At 31.9% G+C, this 16851-nt stretch overlaps 2 protein-coding genes across 4 annotated transcripts; both read right to left on the minus strand.

Moving 5' to 3' along the window:
* Window positions 1–5027: 5027 nt before the first annotated feature.
* Window positions 5028–9095, minus strand: LOC112783480 (probable LRR receptor-like serine/threonine-protein kinase At5g45780). Of its 3 annotated transcripts, XM_072231597.1 has the most exons (12): window positions 9007–9056; window positions 8564–8846; window positions 8326–8458; window positions 8076–8147; window positions 7682–7825; window positions 7473–7544; window positions 7327–7386; window positions 7101–7171; window positions 6883–7026; window positions 6457–6795; window positions 5790–6181; window positions 5028–5624 (listed from the first exon to the last, which is right to left on the minus strand). In XM_072231597.1, the coding sequence occupies exons 2-12, from the start codon at window positions 8676–8678 to the stop codon at window positions 5304–5306; spliced, it is 1863 nt and encodes a 620-aa protein (XP_072087698.1). In that variant the 5' UTR covers window positions 8679–8846; window positions 9007–9056; the 3' UTR covers window positions 5028–5303. The 3 variants fall into 3 exon arrangements, with proteins under 3 accessions (XP_072087698.1, XP_025682232.1, XP_025682231.1); XM_025826447.3 differs by having other exon boundaries at window positions 6883–7020; window positions 8564–9095; XM_025826446.3 differs by having other exon boundaries at window positions 8564–9095.
* A 1733-nt stretch (window positions 9096–10828) lies between these two features.
* LOC112783491 (shaggy-related protein kinase eta) lies at window positions 10829–15198 on the minus strand. The gene is made up of 12 exons (XM_025826461.3): window positions 14947–15198; window positions 13819–13911; window positions 13678–13737; window positions 13329–13601; window positions 13171–13245; window positions 13022–13078; window positions 12585–12725; window positions 12423–12473; window positions 12241–12336; window positions 12046–12129; window positions 11773–11874; window positions 10829–11454 (listed from the first exon to the last, which is right to left on the minus strand). Exons 1-12 carry the CDS (start codon window positions 15196–15198, stop codon window positions 11359–11361), a joined length of 1380 nt encoding a protein of 459 aa, XP_025682246.2. The 3' UTR covers window positions 10829–11358.
* Window positions 15199–16851: the final 1653 nt, after the last annotated feature.

The raw sequence follows: 16851 nt of genomic DNA on the forward strand, positions 1-16851 counted from the left end.
TACGTATTTATTGTGTATGGTAGGAACTTGTCGTATTGATTTTAACTTAAGCTATCGTTGACACTTGACAGAGATGTTTTCATTTATTTATTAAATTACAAGCAGATATGTTACACTCAAGGGATAATTGATTTATTATATTCTTCCTTAGAGTTCAATTTAAACCTTCATCACAAGTTTTTATTGTGCTTCAATAATATTGTGTTTATTACTTTCATTACAGTTCTTAAAAAATGAGTTCTAGCTAGAGACGACAGCTGCAGGGGCGGAGCTTAGTTAAAACAAGAGGGGTTATGATCTCTCAAACTTTTGTTAAAAAAATTAGTAATATTTTTTTAGAAAATAAAAAATAGTTTACTTGGCTCAAATACTTTACAATGATTTAAAATATTAAAGTTCAATCTTCATCTTTTGTTTTTATTACACAATAGTTTTTAGTTTTAAACATTAAAACTTTGTTAGATTTGGACTGAATTAAGTGTATTCGCATTTCGCAACTTTCTATTCAATAAGTAACACTCCCTCTATTTTTGAGTTCAAATATAAAAAATTAGGTATTTTTTATTTATGTAATTTAATATTATTTTATATTTTACTTTTTATTTAATTTAATTTTTTATATGATAAAAAATATTAGAATATTCAATAAGTATTGATATTATTGTATTTGTATAAATTGATAAAAAAATTCAATAAATATTATAAATTTTAATATTTATCCTTCTAATTTCTTTTTTACATATTTTACAGGATATATATTCAAATTTTTATATAAAATAATCATGAAAAATCAAAGAATTGATGTATTTTTAAGAGGAAGGCTAATATTCAAGAATGAGAACATATAATTTTTACAATATCAACTCCTGTAGATAGTTCTTCTACTTTAATGAATCACGAAAAAAGTGAGATATAACCTTCAAATGTTTAAAGAGTTGCATATGATAAGTTTGACCTTAATTCTTTAGAACGAGATACTGAAAAATTGCTTCAAATTTGACAATGTCACCTAAATCAGAAAAATGAGGTTAGACAATCTTATTTTAAATGGGATCCATATAAAAAATATCTTAACAATTATTTTTTATGTGATCCTCCAAAATTTTATTTCAAACTCCACCCCTGGACAGGTGTGAAAGGTAATGCATGTAGCTGCTACATACTTTTGTTACATTAGTAGATAATTAAATATTAAATCAGAAGTTTAACCTTATACGTTGGTGTTATTCAATATTTCAAATGTCAAACCTTGGTATTTTACGGAAATATTTGTTGGTACGTAACAAAAACATATTAGTTAAAAACCATCCAAACTTATTTTATTATAATAATTAATAAATATTAAATAAGATAAATTTTGACTTTTTTTTTTAATCTTTTTAACTAGTTTGAAGATTTTACAAGTTGTTTATTTTTCATACGTTTAAAGGTGGATGCATGCGTTATGAATGATAATCGGTTAATGTTAGGCAAATATTTTAATTAATAAGAGATGAGATGTTTTATTTCGAAATGTTATTATCTTCACGAATATTACATTGGGTAAGTTTATTTATGCCAATGTTTATTGTCAAGTATAAAACATGAGAACTTAATCTTAGTTATAAGGTGTTAATAAAATAATCATATGCTAATTTAAAAAAAATATATATTCAGCATACTTAATTATAACAAACAGAATATTCACTGTTTATAATATTAAATTAAATCTTTAAATATATTCTCAAACTAAAATAAATGAACTCAATCATGGAGAATCTTTGCATTTTTATCGTAATAATTTGAAAGTCAATGTTTCGGCTATTTAATTTCTTCAAGAAACATGCATCTATATTATTTATTTAGAGAAATGTTGGATATTTAAATTAATACTAATCAACTTTTAATTTTTTCACTAAAAGTATTACTATTTTTCATTTATTATAGGATTAAAAGAAAATAATATTAATTATTAAACCAGTTGCACCTTTGTATTATATATACATGTCAAAGTTTCCAGCTGTTGCAATATGAACTGAGTGATATATAACTACGTATGATATGATCACAAATTAAGTATTTACTGATACGAAAATATTTGGTAACAAAAGAAAATCAGTTAAAAACAGTTATAACTTGCTTTATTTAGCATTCATTAATTGTTACAATAATTAATAAATATTAAATAAGACAAATTCTATCTGTTTTTTTTTTTTTTATCTAACATTACCTGATAAATAGAAGTTAAGATTCTGAATAATACAATAATGATGAAATCATATAGTTGAGCAAATAAAGTAGGATATTAAACGCATCAATAAAGTATCTTTATTTATAGAGCTATATAGAAGAAACAAAAAAACTCTTATCCACGTTGCCACAAGTGCTTAATCATGCCTGCGAATTATTAATCAATTAAATACCTAAACATAGTTGTTTAATTAGTGGTATTCCTTTTCTAGTACAAGGCCTTACTGGAATGAAAAGACAAAGGGTAGGAGCATAATTTTGAGCTTTCCCCTCTTAACTTCTTTAACTTAGTGACATCTACGGTAATTGACTATTATATATATCCGTTACTTTATGTTTCAATTCATCAATCCCGTTTTCTTCAACAAAATATATATTCATTAGATTTTATGTAAAACCATATAAAAATGAAATTGATTGACGGTCCAGATGAATCCAACTGTCACAAACGTCACATAATTACAACCATTAATCAATGCTCAAGAGGATGAAGCATGAAAATTTGGGGGTCTAATTGAAGGATCTCAACCTGCAAATGAATGCGGTGGATCTTCAATTTGTAAATACTTTTTTTTATTATGTTTGATATAAGGTTTTAAAATTTTTAAAATAATTTATTAATTAGATTAATCATATTTTTTTAAAAAAAATAAATGAATTACATAAATCTTCTTACCAAAAAATAAAAATTATAGCTAATTATTTTATTTATTACCCCTTTAATATGCATTAGCATTGTCCTAGAAAATTTGAATGAAAAAGAAAATTCAGATATAACTAGAATCTTTGAGTTGGGTTTAGGATTGGTTTAGGCGCCATTTTCGAATAATATTTTTGTAAAAGATCTTTTATAAAAGTAAAAGTGATTTTATGTTTAGATATCTTATGTAAAAAGATTTTTTATCTATTAATTATGTTTGGATACAATAAGATAAAAATATTTTTTTGTTCATTTATTATGTGAAAAATATTTTTTTAAAAAAACAAAAAGATGTAAATTGTAACTTCTCAAAAAGATAATTTTTTTTATTTTTCTAGTACTTTAATTTTTACTATTAGAAATTTGCCAAACACACTAAAAAATAAAAAACAAAAATATTTTTCATAAAAAAATATTTTTTTTATTAATTTAATGGCGTCCAAACAAATACTTAAATGAATTCAGTTGTATTATCTTAAAAAATATTAATAATATTAATAAGATAAAAAAATAGTCAGAACTTATCTTATTTAATTTAAATAAGATAAATTTTGACTATTTTTAATTAATTATTTTTATTATTTAAATATTTTCGAAAAAATATATATATAAAGATCCGGTGAATGTGGATTGACGAATGAGATGCTTAGAAAATTGAATGCATGAACCAAAATTATGATTAATTATTATGAGGAAATGGGGCCTACGTAGAAGAATGACGTCTACAAGAAAATGAGTGTTTGTGGGTCTTACACGTTTTCCAGCTACATACTAACCACTTCTTAAACCAACTGGATTTGGATTTGGATTTTAATTTTGGCAAGTGTGGCAACTACATGTGCTATTTGACTACTATTATGCCTGCACCCACAAACCCCCTTTTTTTCCGGTATGCATTTATTTTCTTTTCCTAAATACAACTGGAGTTTGATTGATTGACTGATTTCTTTCTTTCTGTATGGATCCGAATTGTTTTTGTTCTCGTACCATACAGACACTAATTTATGGTAAAGGAATGAAAGCATTTAGCCTTGTGTTTATGCCATGCAACCTTGTCTTATTAAAACACTAATGTGTGGATGACTGGATGTTAATCTAAATCTTTGTTCAATGTAGATGTCACCTAATATATACCACACATCTAAAATTAGATATGCTATGAGCTTTGCTAAATAAATAACATGTCGTTAATGACCTATGATTTAGCTTTGCTAATAATTTATCATTAGAAGCTACTCGGATTAGTCTAACATTGATTTGATCTTGTTATACATAAGATTGTAGGGTCAAATCTTATTATAGAAATATAATTTATGTATTCCGTCGGAAGGTAAAAATGCTTTTACACTTTTTAATTTAGATATAGAAGGGAGAATAGTGTAAGACGCAGTTATGAAGTGTACGGGTGTTTTACGCAGTTATGGTATCAAGAGTAAATCGGACTTTTCAATTTGTGTTTAAAAAATTAAAAAAATTTGCAGCACACAAATCGGACCGTCGGATTTATGTTTTAGACAATTAAAAAAAATTTAATATTAAAATCGGACCATCCGATTTTTGTTTTCAAAATAAAAAAAAATTAAAAATACAAATTGGACCCTTCAATTTTTCCTCCCACACAAATCGAACTGTCAGATTTGTTTTCTTAATTTTTTAATAAAAAAATCAGATAGTCTATTTTCTTTACTTCATAGTTCAGAACTAGCACCACCTACTTTTATAGTCATGCATAACACATAAAATTTACATATCCAAAAAAATGAGCGGATGCTTTTATCATAAAAAATGCAAAAATAAAATACAATAATCATGTTATGTATACATACAAAATTAGTAACTAAATCACTTATACATATATAAATATATAATGACTAGCTGATTGATTTTTGAAAATCCAATGTGGTAGGTACATTAGGTTGAAAAGTTCATTGTTTTTAAACATATGTACAAGGAGATACATTCAGAAGATACATTTATAGAAACAATTCCATTAGATACCGTTATAAAAAAAACATTTTTATTAGACACATCTACAAAGACACTTTTATTAACACAGTCATAAACAAAAATTGGCAGAAATTAATAGAATCCAGAATCCTTGTTGATAACGTAGCAAACCGTATGGCCCGAGTTTCCTCATACTATTTAATTTGATATATGACATATAATTGTACAATACCTCAACATATCAGAGATTCACTCGAATAACTCGTGAAAATTCGTACTAAATGCAATAACTTGTGATCATATGGACCCAGCTCTAGTTAAGAATAGAGAGCATGGGAAATAAATATATTTCTATGTACGTTTCTATATTCAATTATTCATAAAATGCAAAATTCATTTACAAAATGGAATAAAGTACACTTTATTGTCACCGAGGACCAGAAAGCTCAATGGCTTCAATAACAAAGGAAGGTTCTTCATGAACATCACTATAGTTTTGGGAGAAACTGCATGCTCTTTCTTCATATAAGTTAGACCCTCCTTGTGACTCCTCCGGCTGCGCCGACTGCCCAACCAGGCCTTCTAGAATCTTCAAGACTTCCGACATCTTCGGCCGCAGACTCGGAAGTGACTGAGTGCACTGTAAAGACAACTCCACTGCCATTTCTAGCTCAACTGGATCAAAGCATCCCCTTAGATCCCTATCAACTAACACTTCTAGCCGCTTCTCCTCAAATAATGTCTTAACCTTCAGGAATTCAGGCCAGTACACATTACTCAAAGTTACTCAATGATGGAAAAAAAAATGGATTACATGAAACTAGAATTGAGCAATAATGACATGTTGCATTGATTTTAAGATTACTTGGTTGTGAAGCTACAAAACATTTGAAAAAATTTACTTGTTACTTACCCAATCAAGAATCATTCCCTTTTGTACTTGACCATTCCCAGCATCTAGTGCCTTTTGTCCTGTTATGAGCTCCAGAAGTAATATGCCAAATCCAAAAACATCTGTTTTCTCAGAAGACTGTCCAGTGGAGAGATACTCCGGGGCAATGTGGCCTACTGTACCGCGCACGGCGGTGGTGACATGCGAATCCCTTTGATCCAACAGCTTAGCAAGGCCAAAATCCCCCACCACAGCTTCAAAACTTTCGTCTAGCAAAATGTTTGCAGCCTTAACATCTCTGTGGATTATTTTAGGGTTGCACTGCTCGTGTAAATACAGAAGCCCGCGTGCAGCGCCAACAGCAACTCGCATTCGCCTGTTCCAGTCCAGAGATGGCTTTTCTCGGCATGTGTCTGCTTCGGAACAAGGGAAAAGATAAAATCCATCAAACACTAAACATATCACAAGTTAATAAAAGAACAAACAAATTAATGAAGAATTTTCACTGATTTAGGAGGTAGCACCAATACATAAGATTTAGGCCTCTAACTACCAACTATACAAGGAGAATCACTGTTTCTTGTTTCCCCATGTAATGGAATCAGTAATTGACATTAATTTTGAGACACATTGTTTTAACTATAAGATAGGAGGAATAACAAATGATAAGACTTAATATGAAACAAACCTCTCAAGCGATCAGCAACACTGCCATTAGGCATGTAGGGATAAACAAGTAACCTTTCATCTGGAGTCATACAAAATCCATAGAGACGCAAAAGGTTACGATGCACAGCCAAGCCGATCATCTCAACTTCAGTTTGAAATTGCATTTCTCCGGTGTAATTGGGATCCTTCAGCCTCTTCACTGCCACCAGCATTTTGTTTGTAAGGCATCCTTTGTAGACAATGCCAAAGCCTCCTTGTCCAAGGATGTTCTTTTGACTGAAATTTCCAGTAGCAATTTGTAGTTCACGGAAGGTGAACCTCTTCAAATGGCCAATATCAAATTCACAATCTTGCTCCACTTCAGATGTCAATTATAACATATTGTCAGAATATGTTCATATCTAGAAGCAATAAAAAAGGTAATGAAGTTCATTTAAGGAGGTACCATAAGATGTATAGAGGATGCGTGATCTGTACCAATGCAACCAACACACAAGCATCACTGAAATTATAAATGTGCAACTGATGCCAACAACAACAGAAATCACCCTTTGGTGATGACTCTTGACTTTCTGAGATGATCCTGTATCTGTAATTGAATCATTATCTGTAACATAGTCCACTGATAGTTGGGTTTTAATAAATAAAAGTTAAATGTATTACCATTTAGTGGTTTTGAAATGTCCATACAATGTTCCGAAGGAGATGTACAAAGGAAGTTATTTCCTGAAATACTATTATGATAAAAGAAGTATAGTGTCAGTTAATGCATGATTAAAGGAAATTTAAAAAAAAAAAGTGCTACAAGTGTTTATTCTTTTTAATAGGATAATCAGAATTTAGCTGTTGCATATCTAGGCAAAAAATCTAATACAATTAAAGAACTCACCTGTAACCTTTGGCCAAAATTTTTGGAGTGGGACCACTGAGATTATTAAATGACAAGTCCCTACAAACAAGATAAGGTTATGGAACTGTACTTGACTGATTGAGGAGGTAAAGGTATTACAAAGTTTCATAGAGTAGAGGATATACAAGAATGAAAGGCCTGTCAAGTTAGCAACAAGTGGAGGGATCTGTCCAGATAGATTATTTTTGCTGAGCCGCCTGAAAAGCTTGGCATGATTGAATTAGGAACCATGGAGTTAGAGAAACACTAATGAATAAAATTAAAATTTAAGGGGAACAAAAAGAACAGGGTTAAAATAACATCATCATCTATCTATTTGTTAAGACACACTCACAAGTAACTTAGTTGAGACAATAAGCCCAAAGAACTAGGAATTTCTCCAACAAACTGGTTACCGGAAAGGTCTAGAGTTTGAAGCTCTGACAACTTGCCTATTTCAGCCGGGATAGGACCAGATAACTGATTGTTCTGCAGTAACCTAATTTCAGCAATGAAAAAACTCACTTAGTCATATGATGAGTTCATTGTATTTTATGACTACTTACCTTTCTCCTACCGTTGTTTGGCATCTATTAAAAATTAGTGGAAGACTATTATGACTATTTATGAACAAAAAGCATAATAAACAAGGCATCTTTCAGATACTGCTGAGTCAACAATACACCACAATTCACCATTAAGTTTGAAAAGTATAGGCCATTTATGTGGAGAATAAGAGAGACACTCACAATGTTCGGAGATGGCTCAAATTTCCAATTCCTGACGAAAGAGTTCCAGATAAACCAGCACTAGCCATTTCCCTGCCAAAAGCAGAAAGTTACCACCAGCAACAAAGATCAGTATCATTAGAATAGAGTGGATGGTATTAGAAAGACAGAGAAAACACATGAAAATGCTAACAAGTAAGATCTTTCACATTTTTTTTCCCATAAAACCAAAAGGAAGCAACGTTGAGCAAGAGAAATTAGGAACACTTACAGGGAAATGACATAACCCTCGGCAGAGCAACCAACCATGTTCCAAGTGCAAGGGTCAACCGAATTAATATCCCAGCCATTCAAGACGTGCAATTCATCGTTCATTTTATTCTTCATGGACATCAAAGCAGCAACTAAATAACACCAAAGTAGTGAACTAAGTAAGCAACACTTGAAGAAAGCAAAGCTAGAATAGTAAGCAATAGTGAGAAATGGGAAATGCCAAAACAAAACAAAACCTTCATAGTTGACACCCTTTGGAGAGAGAAGGCTGTCAGTGCCCTCAACAACCAATGGCATCGAACACAAAATAAACAAGGAGAAGAACCAAGCAACCAACTTGACACCTTCCATGAAACAGAAAAACCGAATCAAATTCTGGGAGCTGAAAAAGTTTGGAACTTTTTTAACTGGGAACTTTCTCTTCTGACTCCTTTAAACTTTTCTACCAAACAAAGCTTCAATGCCAAAGCGCACACAAGCATAAAAGCAAGCAAACCCCTTTTGGAAAGTCGTTCATTGCTGCCTCGAGGGAAACGAAGTTGAAAAGGACGAAGCAATTTTATTATTACGACAAAAAGAAAATGAAAAAGTACACTAAGGAAAAAAAAACAAAACTATATAAAAAATAAATAAATAAAATCTAAGTGAAGTAGTGAAATGATTAAAATGAAGAACGAACGTAAGACCAGGAAAACAGCTCGAGATTTGTGAGATGACAGTGATTGTCCCATGGTCTCGTTTTGGTTTAGGTGTTTAACAACAGTGCTTAACTCTGCTGGCTATGATTCCCTGCAGTTAGTCACGTGATTCTGTTGTATGGGTTAGTTAGGACCGTTTAGTTTCTCTGTTTGTGATGATGATGGCGAATGGACGGTGTAGATGAAAGTAGTGAAGTGAGTGCGCGGCAGAGTAATGCTCTCTCGAAGCGCGAAATTTAATAGTTTGCGAGTCTCACAGCTCAAGAAACAGCTCTTCAAACGGCGTCGTTGACTGCTAGCAAACCAATACTATTATCGCAAACTTTTACATAATTGTTTATCAACCATAGTATAATTAATAACAATTATAATTTTATATAAAAAATTTAGGAAAAAAACTCCTAAAGCCATCCACTAATTTATATTTGAATTTATTTTTAATTCACTGTTAGTGTAAGATAATTTTACAAGATACATCCCTATGTTAACAAAAATAATCATTCAAAAAACAAATATAATTTAACATGTGTAAAATATTTTTATCAGTGCATTAAAATTAGGACAATTTATAAAAATAAAATATTTGACTTTTAAAATTACGAAAATACAACTTTTTCAGTTTGGATACAAAAATACAACTTTCTACAAATTTATGTAAACCTTAAAACCCCTCCAGAAGTTTACGTGTATTTCAAATCCGTGAAACATTTCCCAAAAAGAGGTCTGCTACACATACAAGTCTTTTTGGCTTACAAGTTATACAAGTTGCTCCAAGTCCAAAAAAAAAAAAAACATGCGCTCCTTCAACATTCACTTTTCGTCTTCTTCCTCAATCAAAACGCAAACCATCAAGATTCAAGGGACATTCAAAACAAACTACTACGATTCTGCAGAAACGTTCCAACTCCTCGCGAAGAGTAGAAGAAATCAAGAAAAAAAAAAGATACAAATCTCCATCAAAAATCACCAAAAAAGGAAGAAACATTATTCAAGGTACTGTTTTACTGTTCTTCTAGGTTTTTCTTCTAGATTGTTCTTCTAGGTTTTTCTTCTAGATTGTCTCTGCCATGTGCCTCATCCTTAACCATTAAAAGATTTCAAGAAGAAATATACTGTCTTCTCCTGTTTTGGGTGTATTTCTTAAATCTTTTGGGTGTATTTCTGTAATCCTTTCTGTAATCGTTTGGGTATATTTCTGTAACCGTTTGGGTGTATTTATGTAATCGTTTGGGTGTATTTCTGAAGTTCCATTATCTTCAAAACGATTTCAAAGCTTGATTTCAAAAACCATGAAAATCGAAAAAAACGAAGCAAAGAGAGAACGCATGAAGGAGATCCAACAAATTTGGCAAAAAACTCGAAAAAAGAAACGAAATCTTTTGAAAAATGAAAGTTATATATTTGTGCGTTGATTGATTTGAATTGATTTAAAATTCTGTTAGAAAGGCACGTAACAAGAAGCGCATTTAATGGGTGGGTTTCGTTCAGACTTGTAAAACTTGTAAATGCAAAACACTTGTATGTAGAGATTAATCTTCCCAAAAATTGTATTTCCGTGATTTTGGAAGCCAAATGTTTTATTTTCGTAAATTGCCCTTAAAATTACACTTTATGTTCCATTTAAACTTTCTGCATACCATATCCAAAAGTATCTCAGAATTGAGATTGAATGAAGTTAACCCCAAAATTTGATTCAGTGAATATTGCCTCACTTATAAAACTATATATAAAAACTATTCGAGAGATGTAAAACTTGTAATTCAGCTTATGGAAACAAAATGGCAGAATAACTAAAAGACAACATTGAAGAGAAACATAAAGCACATTACATTTAAACAAGGAACTAGTCTGCAACGTTGCACATCAGCGACATATTAACATTTGAACTCTGGGGAAAAACTAAACCCAAAAAAACCCAACATATCCACCTTACCACCAACCATCAGAAAAAGGACCAACATTCCATTCCAGAAGAAAAGGGTTTAGTTTTCCCCTCAGAAGCATTTCTGACCCCATTTGAGGCCAAAACTATTACTAAGACATTTAAGACGTTTACAATAAAAACATGCAAAGGGATAAGGCTATTTGCTTTTGCCTGGGGACACTGAAGACCCACCAGATTAAGCAACAGTAGATTCCAAGGGGTATACATATATGATGATATACTGATGGATCAACTTGCAGCCATCCAGCACCCCCAAGTCTCAGTCCGGGTTTGGCATGGAATTACACTGCCCATGCCACAGAACATTGGTAATCTAGACAAAAAATAATGGCGCCACTTTTTCGTTAACTCGTTGAACTAGTATACAACATTGCCCTTGGAGCTTACATCAAGATCCTTCCATGGGAGAAAACTGTAGCCCTATTTGCCGCTTCAAGTGATCCGGTATCAACTTATTGATGAGCTCTGGAGACGCCCCAGACAGCTGTAAAGGGAGAGTCACAAATTTGTTCATCAATTTTGTTTTAGGGAGTTATATAATAATCACAGTCAATAACAGCAACAATTTGGATGGTTGATTGGTTTGGCTGAATTTTGACAAAGAGCAATGTGTTGAAAATTCAGACTACCCAAACAGTTGTTAAAGAAATAAAGAAAACACCCAAAAAAAAAAGCACACTTGGATATATGGACCCTTCTATGGATTCTAGACTTCTGTAAACACGTTGCAAAATTTAATTATTTTGAACCAATTAGTTACTGCTAGATTACACATCTACCAAGAAAATTATTGAGAACTTACTTCCTGTTTGAAGTCAAATAGAGGTGGGAATGGGCGACCATTTGGCAGGCGGGCATTAGGTTCTCGGAGTTCATCAAAGAAAGGATGTGCACATGCTTCTAGCTGCATAACAGAAAAGATCCTCATCAGATTTCTAGGTTATTTTTCCCAAAGAACAACCATTAATGATCCAATTCCAACAAAATACAAACTGATATACACATAAAAATACTAATTTAATAGATGAGTCTGAATAGATGATAGAAAACAAAAAAGCTAGCCAATCACACTCACCGCAGTGCACCGGAGACTAGGGGAATACTGCAAAAGCCGGGAGGCAAGATCTATAGCTTCCGGAGGCATCTTTTTGTGGAATATCTGAAAACAATTTCTTGAAGTGTTAGAATGACCAGGAATATTTTCAATCTACTCAACTTATCTCAACATCAGAAAATTGAAGTGTCAGAAAAGAGGTGGAAAGTATAAGACCTTGTGCCATGGATGTGCTTTGATCTGTGGAAACCTGAAGTCATTGTAATTCGGGTTCATACAACGTACTTCCTCTCGAGTGGGTGTGCCAAGCACCTGCAATCAAAATTTTAGAGTTAACTTGTGATGGCAAAATTGACATGATATCAGAAATAATCTAAAATTACCAACACCAGTTGCACCTGTATAATATGTACAAGCTGGCACACTGCATTTTCACCTGGGAATAGTGGCTGCAAAAGTTGAAATTCTGTCAGATGGATGGTAGATAATAAAAGAAAAATCATATCGCTCACAGTACATTTTTGAAGGAATAATAATGAAAACAAAGCCTTGACACAAACCTGACCCAAAAGCAGTTCAGCAAGGACACAGCCAGCTGACCAAATATCAATTGAGGTAGTATACTCTGTGGCACCAAATATAAGCTCTGGAGCTCGATAGAAACGTGAGCATATGTATGATATGTTAGCTTCACCTTTAACCTGATCAGAATATAAAGACCCAAGGTTAACACAAGGAACTTCCACACAACAAAGAAAAGTCTATTAGGCAGAAAAAGCATGATCCTGAATACTGCAAGATGAGTGATAATATTGCTACAAAATATTTTGGATGCTTAGAAAGTAAAAACAGAATGCAATGCTGGTCTTCACTATTAAGAAGCCAGGATACCATCATATCAAGATATATTCTATACTGAATCAATACTACAAAAAATTATGCATGCACAACAAAGAACAAACTAAGTGTATTATGTAAAATGAAGGGGCCAACATACTAGCACTTTTGCACTTCCAAAATCACATAGCTTAACTTGGTGGGTAAGAGGATCAACCTGGATAATACAGATAACAGCATCAGAAGCCAGGAAGAATTATGAGAAATAATTATGATCTTTATATATTCAGCAAAGAGATATAGACAAACCAGTATATTTTGAGGCTTCAAATCTCTGTGGCAAACTCGAGGAACCGTGTGTATATAAGCCAAGCCCCTGAAAATCTGCAGGCCCACCACAAACTTTTATTAGGCAAAGAGAATGAAATCAAGAGGTGTTAACAAATCACCAAAATTCTTAAGCATACCTGGTACATGTAAAGTTTTACATAGATAATGGGCATTCTTTGATTAGCATTACTATAATGCTTTAAGACCCGATACATGGATTCTGGAACATATTCCATCACCAAATTAAGAAAAAGTTCATCTGTACTTGTTGTGGAAAAGAAACAATGCTTCAGGGAGATCACATTTGGATGATTCATCACACGCATTAGCTGTAGCTCACGATTCTTGTATCTTCGGTCTTGTAAAACCTTCTTAATGGCCACTGCCTCTCCAGTTTCCAAGCATTTCGCCTAAGAGGGAAAAAACCATCAGCATGATAGAAAATAGGTGGAAACAGCAACAGTTATGAGCATGGTATTAGCATACCTGAAAAACAATTCCAAATGATCCAGTTCCTACAACACGCTCGGCCATGTAGCTAATAGTCTACAAGCATCAGTAAATAAGAAATCATTAAATCCCGATACATGCCATATTACCAGTGGAATGGATTCACAAAGACAATACCTGTTTGGGCTCGCCATTTTTGCCTCCAATAGTTGTAGATATGATGTGTCCAGTGAGAGAATCATTCCCGTTGACAACAGAGGTAGACATCTCCTGTTCAAATTGCGACATCAACAATGGTATAAGGAATGTTAGAATCTTGAACGATTACTAAATGCTTCAAAATGATTAGGTGTCACAAGGAAGATATAAACAACCACTTGACAGAATATCAAACACACAAAGTGATTCCACAAATGAACCACCACATTTCAACAACGCAACTCAATAACCTTAACCTAAAAGGGAAGTTTCATTAACATTAGTAAATAACCCGGTAGAAAGTAGAAACATCAGTATGGTATTGCAGATATTCTGTTATGGTAATAAGCTGCTAAAGAAGGGGATGACAAGGAATATAGTAGCAGCAAGCCCACAGGACAAACTTCTACTGCAAATATCGAAAGTAAGAAGCAACTCAAGGAAGAAAACATACTATGCTGCTAAAATAAGCAAGATGCAATGCAACAACTAGCACAAGAGTGAAAAAAGGAATGACACAAGTTAATCAGAAATAGAAATCATAAGGGATGGTATATACAGAAAGTAATCCAGATTTGGAATCATAACATATGAAAAATAAATTAAAAAAAGACGTTGAAACCCCACCATCAATGTAAGAAACATGATCCGACTCGGACATGAGTTTCAACATCAAATAAATCCCTAACGCATCACAGAACGAGCTCAGAAAACTTCTCTCCAGAAAAAAGAGAAAGTAAAAAAAAAAAAAAATAGAGATGAAACTTCACTGAAAAGCATAGATCAAGACGAAAATAAGCTGAATGGTCTTCTCTGTTAAGCTCAAAGGCCAAATTTTTTTAGCACAAAAATCAAATTTCCCCAAAAAGAACAAACCCTAACTTTCCCTCTGACGCTAAGGAAACCCAAAAAGAGAAACAGAGAAACAAAAATCACACATCCTAGATCATCTTAGCCTCATCCCTTAAACAAAAAGAGAAGATTTTGTAACTCTCCCATTCAAGGGTCACCCAGATTTTCTCAGAAACCAAACAATCAGCACATCAACAACGGCAATGGAAAAATAAAAGAATTAAAAAAAGCAGTTTTTGGTTAATGGGGAAGTACCTTATCCTCAGCCATGGAGGAAGAGAGAGAAATAGAAAGAAAAGAGGAATCTAAGAGTGGGTTGAGAGGAAGAAGAAGAGGAAGAGAATGGTAAAGGTGTGAACAAAGAGAAGAGGATGGAGGACCCAGCAAGAGAAAGACAAGTCCATGTGATTCCAGCTCTCCTTTTTTTCCACCTCCCTTTCCTTTCTGTCTTCCCCTTTCTTTCTTTTTATTTTTTTTCTCCCTATTTTCTATTTTTTTCTTTGTCATTTTCCCATTTTTTTCTTCACACCTCCTAGACACAGTTAATCACAATTATTAGGTGTGCTTGATTGAAATGTGAATAAAAAACAATAAAGGGTTAAAAAAAAAAAGTAACCATATTTTTTCACTTTTATCATTTTTAACGTCTACAGAATATATTCTTAAATACGTTATATGATTAGGTCAATTTGACCCTTTATTCAGATCAATTTCTTATAACATGCATATCAGCTTTTTGTTGAATAATGTTCTACTTTTTAATTTTTATGTATAAGTGTTTTATATATATTTTAGTAAATTTAATAATGTATACAATTATTAGCATGAGCAAATTGTTTAAAAAACACAAGAAAATGACCAATCTAAGAACTAAGATACATCTATTATATACATAGTATAGTCCACAAAAATGACTACTGTATAACTTTGAAGTTTGAACTATTCCTCTACAATAATTAGTCTCGGGAGTGGGTTCTCCTAAAAGATTTTATTGAATGATACCAAAGCTTACACCACATTTCTTTGTAGCAATCATAATGAGCAGGTAGTGACATCACATTGCGGTGGTGTTTGCCCAAAACTAAATTATTACAGTAGTTGCTACTGCTTACACATCATTAATAATGACTCTTAACAGGGAGATTTTGACTAACTTCTTGCCCATTGTTTTGGTTTCATTTGCTTAATTACTTGGGACCCTTAATTTACATCCCTTTAGCTTTTGGATTGATTTTGGTTTTCTCTTTTAATGCTCACTATTCTTCTTTTATGAGAACTTGTGACTGGTAATGACAGACCAGAAACAAAACACGAGGAATTTATGGGGTTTTAATTTATTGACTAAGATTATATTGCACAATAGGGCTAACTTTCACATAGAGATATCAAATGATGTGCCACATAGGAGAATAGTTCAATGGCATATTCTTAGTAGTAGTAGCATTAGGAGGAGCAAAAAATTGTTGAAGCAATTTGTAATGCCTTATTATATGGTATGTAACAATCTAACATGGCTAATGCTATAAATGGGGTAAAAATGTAAAATCCAAAACTAAACTAAAGGCATCTCAAAATTATATGAATCCCTCAAAACAAAAATTGTTACGTTAAGTTTTATGCATATATCTATATAAGTCAATTGACCTAGTTCGAATCAGTCTTTTCAGTAGTAAATCGAATTGACCTAATTCGATTTATTATTGAACAGCTCATATATAGTAAATTGAATCAGTTTAATTCGATTTAGTACTGGTATAGATTATTGACATTTACTATTTTAAGTTATTAACTTTAAAATTATATTGTCAATAAAAAAATACTCTCCATTTGGATTTAAATAAAATATCAAAAAAATTAAAACGAATAAGAATAGATATCCAATTTTTGTGTTTTAGTTTAAATTCCAGAAAATCTACATTTTTATAAACTTATCAATTTTTTGTGACTTATAAACTTATGAATTTAAAATAGAACAATAAATAATTTCTAAAAATTTAATTAAAATTATCCTTTGACTTATTAATATCTAAAGAATCATTACCAAAATTCTTTATATTAAAAAAATTAATATAAAATATGACCTTTTAAAATGACAAAAAATTTAAAATTTGAATTTTTTTAAAATAAAAAATAATAAATAAATATATATTATAATACGAT

The sequence above is a fragment of the Arachis hypogaea genome, chromosome 20 (assembly GCF_003086295.3).
Source record: "Arachis hypogaea cultivar Tifrunner chromosome 20, arahy.Tifrunner.gnm2.J5K5, whole genome shotgun sequence".
NCBI lineage: Eukaryota > Viridiplantae > Streptophyta > Magnoliopsida > Fabales > Fabaceae > Arachis > Arachis hypogaea.